Genomic DNA, 8,410 nt, shown 5'->3' with positions numbered 1-8,410 from the left:
GGCCGGAGGCTACAGTTTTGCCGCTTTTATCGAGGGAAATTTTCTTCCATAACGTTATCAGCAAAGTGCTGATCTGTTCATTCTTAGTGCGACATTAAGGTGATATTATAACGAAAATGGAGCGCGAACGTAATTTTCCTTTCGCGGTTTTTCAACGCGATATAAATTTTTTTGCTGATGTAGGTACGTAGAGTCATCGAACCCATTTTGGCACTCGGCCATTTGCGAAAGAATTCGCGGGAGCTGTGCGGATTTTTAGGAAGAATTTTCGAGCGTTGTAAAAAATGTATGGTTACTAGAATATGACATTTAGATTTAAAGCAAGTATTCTCAAACTTTTTAAATAATGTACTTAGAGGGGGATAAAGTATTGTAATCGATATTAAACAAAAGATTTCTTAGGATCGTCAATGTGAATACACAACTATTAAGGAATAAAGGCCTGTCAAGTTGGATCTTAAGTGTTTAAATGATTCAATGTAAGTTTATATACTATAAGTATTGTAATATTTTTTTAAGGATATGGGTTTAAACAGGATTTCTAAAAATTTAATAAAAAAATAGCAATGATAAATCAAAGCGAGAAAATTGCCAAAGCAATTTAATATCTTTCTACAATGCAGAATTCTGCAAAACACAAAATTTGAAGTCGCAATAATCCATAATTTTTGAAATATTAATATTTTTATGTTAAAAAAAAATAACGTGCTTTATTTTCAGTAAACTTTAACAACAGCAAATATCGAATTTTCTTGTTAATTGTGCTTTACATAAAATTAAAACTAATTTTGAACTTTGCGTAAGTTCTTCTTTAGCTCTTCGTTAGTTCTTCTTTTAATTGTTATGCTTTTCAAATGTAAATGAAGAAAGAAATTTACTGAATTAAAACACTCTCGTTTCGTAGCTTTAATAACTCTTAACAGCGACACGAATGATTAAAGCACCTCCACCGAGGTACGTGGCAAACACGCATTCGCTTTTTCATGTAGGTATTACAGCATCTCTCGTTGCGACATTTAATTCGCACAACATGCCACACAGGTGCGAAGAGGTCTCATCGTGATGTAACTTTTAGCAGTCTTGTATCAACATGACGCGGTCTGCAAACTTAACTTATTAACGGGGGCACGTTACACGCAATTTCGTCCGGCGTCGTATAATCATGCTGTCGCGCTCATTTCAAATATTTGACTAAACTACGTCCGGATGCGATACGCGATGCGTTACGAGACTGGTCGTTACGCACGCGTTGCCGGTGAGAATTGTTTCTCGCTGGATGGCGTAAACGTTATACACGAATGGCTCGGACCACGGAACCTCATCGCTGGCAATTCGCCGGCAACTCCCGGAGAACCGGCGCAAACATTTGCGCTGGGGGTTGTTTAACAGTCTCCGCAACATACGAGAACGATGCCTCCAAACCAATCCAGTCTTTGCTGTCTTCGAAGTTCAACGTCAGCTAATCGGACGCCGAGGAATCCTATATGTCACACGTCGCAAACGTACTCTAGAAAATGATCAGGTCGATTGTTACTCTCCTCCTATTCTGTCAATTGCTCAACATCGGGAAATGCCTGAACGGCACTCAGAATGAAAATTCACAGACAGCGCAGCGATTCAGGTTGCGAAGGAGCCTTACGTTTCCGAATTCGTCTACGCTTTTGGTATGTAATTAATTAATAGACGAAATTGCATTGTTCATTGTATTTGATGCTTACTGTTGATTCCTCAGTAAGAGAGAAAATATACATATAATTTCATAATCATAAAACTTTATTGTTAAGGGAAAATAAAATGATCAAATAATATTATATCAGCAATTATATCTATATTCACTATTCTGATAATTAAAACTACTGTCGGGATCGTGCGTGTCAGAAAATGAATGTACACGGCCGTTTTCGTGCGCGTCATTCTTCCTCGCGTTCATCCAATTTTCCGGACAGCGTGTTTCCCACAAATATCACTATGCCGACTGTCCCCTACATTCCTGACTTTCGAAGAGACGAGAGAACGAATTCGTCGGCACGAAGAAAGTCATGACTGGTTCATTTTCTGCGTCTTTTTTCGGCGACATGGGTAATTGCTCGCCTCATACGCGTTGACATCGACGGAGAATTATTTGATGACCGTACCGATATTCCGACGCATACAACCCGTCGATCTTTCGTGGTCCATTCAATTTATGACAGCTGGCGTCCGACTGCAGACGAAAAGGTTTACGCGGACATGGGATCGCACATCTGTACAGGATGTTGCCGATACAACCGCTCTCGCGGACGTAACACATGCTGGCCGCGTATGAATTTCGATAAAATCGCGAGAATTTCCACGGACGATCGTATCTCGGCGCGACAGCGCGTCTGGTGAGGACAGTTTAACGAGATTCAGCCCGGTTTTCGTACACTGTGTAGGAAGCGGTTTTTTTTAAATATTCGTGTCGCTGAAGCCGTCGGCGAATGAAATCGATACATTCCACGAGCCAATGATAGACTACTGGTTAGTCTGACGATGTAGAAGCGAGTGCGGGGAGACATTCATTACTCGCACTAATTGAAGATACGATCGGACCAACGCGACGACTTAAGTTGGAAAATAGAATTCGGAGAATATTGTAGTCCAAGTTTCAACGCGGTAAGCGAGTATTTTCTTGCGCATTATCATTGAAAGCATGTGCGAAGAGTGCCAGAATTTTTATCCAGCATTAACACGTTTTTACCGAAGCGTGGAGCACATTTACTTAATAAATCTGCGAGATGAAAGCATCTTGTTAAATTTATGAACAAAATTTTATTTTTATTTCTGCGAGAGCAGTAATGTTTTATAAAAAAATTTTGAATTAAATTCACCTTAATACTACGCTCTGATAAGTAAGCTATAAATTAGGTTCAGAATCTTGTAGGGTATTTCATAAAACTTGAGAAAATACTTCCAAATAATTCTTGTATTTTTTTCAATCAGGAAAAGAATGATTTTCTAAAGTGTATCTAAAAATTTAGCTACATAAAAATTTGAAAATAATTTTGTTAGACTATCAAAATAATTATTTAAGCCTCTCGAGCTGATTGTTAGATGTCAAAACTTTTTGCAGGATTACTCATCATGCATCAGCGGTCTACATAGCAATTTTGGTAGTCCAACAAATTATTTTCTATATCTAGCTAAATTTTTATACTTCAGCAAAATCTCTCCATGAATAGTATTGTAAATCTATTATTGTATTTAGAATGAAATTTATTATTGTATTAGAATAAAGAGCGTCTGCCATAACATAAAGCCACAAGTTTGTATTTGTTATTAGCGGAAAAAAGAAAGAGAGTAAGCGCGATAATTCTCAGAGCTTGAAATATTTCGAATGCAAAAGGAATAGTCTTCGTCGGCAAGAGACATTTACGCCGGAATTACGCTCGTACGATACGCTCGCAATCAATTATTCGCGCATAATGTCGGACCCGGGCGCGTATTGTTTGTTCCGTGAGAGAGAGAGGCAAAAGAATTATTGCGTGTCGGCTCCTTTTTTCTTCGGTGTGGATTTTCCACCTCCTTCTACCTCTTCCTTCTGGGCGAGGCTGTAGTATCCAGATACTCGGCGGCGGAACGATTCTACGCGGAAATTTGCGGTTTTATCGGAAATTCATACGAGGGACGGTCCGCGTAAACCCCGGCACGGAAATTGGACGAACTTCGTACGATCCACGGAATTCAGAATCCACGACGTGTGTGCGGCCGCGGTCATCGCGATTCATCCTCGTTGTATACACAACGCTGGACATCACCGTACATGCTACTGCCGGCGAGAATAATTAAATGCGCGGAACGGTCGTATCATTTTCTCGACACGGCGAAGCTGGCAATAATCATGGTGAATAACGGTGATCGTCACTATTTAATAGAATTAGTAATTTGAGATGAAACTTATAGCGAAGCAGAGAAATTTAAATAAAAAATTATTCTTTTGGATATATCTGTAGCTATAATAAATCCTTTGTAACACTGAGAAAAAAATTGTTTATTTGACTAAATTAATTCAGTTTGTCTTAATTTCTTTCGTTGAAGAATGTATGTAGTTAAGTCAAATATAATATGTTTGACGTAAATACTTACATACTTTATAAAAACAAATAGACAAATTGAATTAATTTAAATCCATCGTGTAATATGGTTCAATTAATATAAATTAAAAATAGACATGTTAAGAAGGGCCAAAAGATAACATGTAAATATGTAAATAAAAGATATGATATAATAACTAAGAACTAAAACAAATTAAAAATAACAAACGTCGTTTCAAGTCCGATCGGGTCATCTTCAATGTTACAACAAGAATATACATATTTAAATTATAAACGGTTCAACTAATATAGAAAAAGATATAAAGGTACAAACTTCTGATGTAAACTGGTCAATTGCATCCTGTTGAATTAATTTAATCAAATAAACAATTTTTTTCTCAGTGATGTAACTAATTGTAAGTAGCACAGCGAAAAATCTGAAACTATTAGAATTTCGTTAAAAATGTCGAAATATGATACAAGTATTACAATCTCTTAAAATTGACATTTTAAACTCCTTTTGGTTTGCTCTTATTATTAAAAATCTTATTAACCGTGGCTTTTGATTCTCAACTGATTTACTCAACACTCTCAACAATGAAGTTAAGGTTCTTAGATATTTATTGTCGAAAAGAGAATTTGAAAAAGTTAAACCATTTTTAAGAAGTTTTGCAAACCGACAATTGGACGGACAGTAGTTTGCTACTCTTTAAAACTTTTAGAATAAATTGTCACTCTTAAAAACGAAATCTCGTTCTTAAAGGTTGAAAATTGAACCACCCTTTTTCAAGCTAGAATGGCTCAATTTTCACTCTTTGAGAGTGAGATTCTACTTTAAAGAATTTAGAGAGTAACTGTATTATTCAATAAAAAAAATAAAATTATGAAATAGGTCTATTTAAGAAAATTTTTAGTTGATTTTGATTCGACGATAACGCGATAACAACGTGGAATATCGCAACGCGAGGATAAGCATTGTGAAAATAATTTCTCGTTCTAATGAGAATATCGTTATGTTCTTCCGCTTGAATATCATTTTCTGTTTTCACAGCTGATCTTCGGTCTAGGCACTCCGTTGCAACTGGAACGCGAGAGCGTAATCGTGGGTGTATTTACGAAAATGATATACGACATGCCGTCTGATGCTACGGATTTCACGGAACCAGGAGTGTATTATGCGAGAACTAGTAGAAGCAGGTGGAGCTTTTACAAATTGTTCGAAAAAATGGCAGCCATGTACGGCTTTGGTGGCAAAGAGTGTTTACTCAAGGCCATTTGCGAAGCCGCTTTCGTCCCATTCGATGTCCATCACGGTTTACTGGGACAATTGGTACAGACGTTTCTTAGGTAAATGAACTATGTGCTATTTGAGAAAATTGGCATACTTGAATCTCGCGGCGCGACGCGAAACGCAATCTTTTTTCAAATATAGATGCACTGAGAAAAATTTCTAGTTGTAAATGGACAAAAAAAATTTTAATCATATCAGAATTCTGATTATCTCATCTGTAATTATAATAGATTCAACTAAAAATTCCGATTAGTTCATTTTCAATCAAAACTCCAATTAATGCAATCAGACTCCTTTTTAGTGTACAAAGATGAAAATAAGTCGAAATACTGTTATTAAATAGACCTTTCTTTCCTTGAATTTTACATGGATAGAATGATTTTGCTAAAGTATCTAAAAATTTAGCTATATACACATCAGAAAATAATTTTGTTTGACTATCAAAATAATTCTCTCTCAAGCTCTCAAGCTGGTTGCTAGAATATCAAAACTTTTCCAGCATTGCTGATATTCCTACAGCATGCTTGAAATTCCTATAATTATTTTAATCCAAGGCAATTATTTTCAAATCTGTGTCTAAGTTAATTTTTTTAGATATTTCAGCAAAATTGTTCTTCCCGTGTACGTGATTTTAAATTGTATTGATATTAATTCCTTTTTTAATCGACGAATGGTTTTATCGAACTTCAATAACACGATACTAACTAACTCGTTTCGGTCTCAATTTTCACTGAGATTACATCGACTATGGTACTCGTTGAAAGATACGCCACTAAAGTGTCCGATGTGTTAATATTACGATGTATCCTACATATATTTCTCCGGCGACCCCGCTTATATGAATATGTCTTTATTATCGATAATCGTTCGAAGTAGGCGTCCTCGTCACCGGCGAGAAAAATCGATTAGCCGCGCCGCAATAAAACGCCGGCACCGCCGGTCGCCCACGCATAACGTCAATTACATGTGAACATAATGTCACGACGGAGACGGCGACGGTATTTAATAAACACCGTATCGAGCGCACGTTGGGATTTTCCGATAAACCGTATCCGCGGCTCGCCGATATTTTTATTTTATTCCGCCGGCGCCGTTTCCGAAGCGACGCACGGTACGAACACGGCCGTTGTAATTTCTCACGGCGCGACAGCCACACGTACGTACGCACGTGTATGCGGAATACCATGGAATTCCAGGCCCTCCAGCACTCGGGAAGAGTACGACGAGTACGGGGATCGGGAATATCGGGCGGCTGAACGGCTGGGCGAGCTGGCGGAGGGCGCAGGCTGCCACGCCCTTTATCCGGAATGCCGCAGAAGTGTGCTCGACGTGTTTTCTACATTGACCACGTGAGACGATCGGATGGAAATCTCGACGGAAAGAGCGACGGAATTGCGTCGGAAGTGCGGTCGAAGCCCGGGAGATCGCTGAAGTATCGGATCGTCGAACGATTTCATCAAGACTTAGGATTGGAAATTCAGAAGTTTGATGTATTGGAGAGAGAAGGACGATTGTCAAAATATACATTGTTAAATCCAACGTCAAATTATACCCACATACACAGTTAGAGTTATTTTTAATCATTTCTATAGGTTGCTATTACTCCTATTTACCGTAAGTTCCAATGTACGCTGCCGGTACTGAAAATCTGTAGTTCACGTTATATATATTGCAGATATTCAATACTGGTAGTGTATTTATATCGAAACATGGCTCTAATATGTCGTTAATTTGAGTAACTTAAGAAAATGTATTAATGTACTTAATTCAATTTAGTTTATTATTTATTAAGTGCATATCTTAATATGGACGATGTTTATGTTGAAACTAATTACAGAAATGGATTAATTTTCATTTTAACACATGAAAAAGTTAAAAAGAAAGTTAAAAATAACATGTTATATTTAACTTAAGGGATTGGGTTACCATTGCTCTTTTTATATCCCATATAGCACAGCTCTCTAAAGGATGTTCTCTGCAGGACATCTTGAGAACGTTCTCTGAAAGATCTCTGCAATGAAGTGTGCTATATGGGATTAAACAATGCACATTAGGCGATCGAAATCGCCACAACATCCTTTTTACAAAAGTATAATGCGACACAGGCAGCTGCGAAATATTCCGTTTAACTCTGAGGAGTAGTTGATTTTTTACGTAAACGATCACTTTTTACATTTCAATTGAAATTCTGTTATTAACAATATATTGCATATGATTAATTAATTTTCCAATTTATTATACTGACAGAAAAATTTACTTAATTTTAATAAATAATTGTAACTATGTAATAAAAATAAATAATTAATAAATAATTCAATAAATAATAATACTAACTCAACATTTATTTACGGAAAATAAATATTTGCTACATAAAAATATACAAAGCTAAATCAAATTAATGACTCTTGTATCACATAAATATTACATTTTGTAAATATTCAACTATTCCAACAAATATTTATTAACATTCAGTACAGTTTTCACTTAGTGTAATATTTGAGAACATTATGGATATGATTTTTTAATTACAATTCTAAAAAAAAGTAGGTCAAAACTAATATAAATATTAAATAAAATATATGCACATTAAGTATGATAGCGTTTTTAAAAAATTAAAATTTTAATTAATATAACGCTTTTTTATTGTGGGTTGTCGAAGAAATTGCATACTTAAAAGTTTGTAAAGAATAATGATTTAAAAAGAAAAAAAAATGAAAAATAACATTCACATAAAATGTTGGGATATAAAAGTGATAAACTTCAGGTGATCATTCTGGGATTAAATAGCTCCCGCCATTCGATTTGCGCACACACGGAAACGGGTGTACTATACATTTGTCAATTACAAAATTGAATTCCAACACTACCGCTTCTCGCGCACGAAAGCGAGATTCCTTACAAATAATCCATCTCCGCTCTCGATGTTTCGTCGTTCCAGTAATGTGAGGAGGTCGTGAAAGCGCTTTCCTACGCTTCCCCGTTTCCCCCATTGGCATTCCTCTTTCCTTCCTGATTCGGAGTTTCATCTTCCTAAAAGTGCGCGTAAGAAACATGGAGTTTCGGCTGG

At 36.4% G+C, this 8,410-nt stretch overlaps 1 protein-coding gene across 1 annotated transcript; it reads left to right on the top strand.

The window, feature by feature from the left end:
- Window positions 1–1,286: 1,286 nt before the first annotated feature.
- On the top strand, window positions 1,287–6,893 carry LOC108724360 (uncharacterized). The gene is made up of 3 exons (XM_018450708.1): window positions 1,287–1,664; window positions 5,104–5,399; window positions 6,540–6,893. Exons 1-3 carry the CDS (start codon window positions 1,515–1,517, stop codon window positions 6,694–6,696), a joined length of 603 nt encoding a protein of 200 aa, XP_018306210.1. The 5' UTR covers window positions 1,287–1,514; the 3' UTR covers window positions 6,697–6,893.
- The last annotated feature ends 1,517 nt before the right edge of the window (window positions 6,894–8,410 follow it).

Source organism: Mycetomoellerius zeteki, unplaced genomic scaffold (assembly GCF_001594055.1).
Source record: "Mycetomoellerius zeteki isolate Tzet28-1 unplaced genomic scaffold, Tzet1.0 scaffold292, whole genome shotgun sequence".
Lineage (NCBI taxonomy): Eukaryota > Metazoa > Arthropoda > Insecta > Hymenoptera > Formicidae > Mycetomoellerius > Mycetomoellerius zeteki.
This window is presented reverse-complemented; position numbering and strand designations above follow the sequence as displayed.

Bases quoted from the DNA above. Each gene is read 5' to 3' on its own strand.
- LOC108724360 (XM_018450708.1), top strand. From the start codon at position 1,515: ATGATCAGGTCGATTGTTACTCTCCTCCTATTCTGTCAATTGCTCAAC. The intron at 1,665-5,103 runs GTATGTAATTAA...CTGTTTTCACAG, and splicing joins CGAATTCGTCTACGCTTTTG to CTGATCTTCGGTCTAGGCAC. The intron at 5,400-6,539 runs GTAAATGAACTA...ATGGAATTCCAG, and splicing joins TTGGTACAGACGTTTCTTAG to GCCCTCCAGCACTCGGGAAG.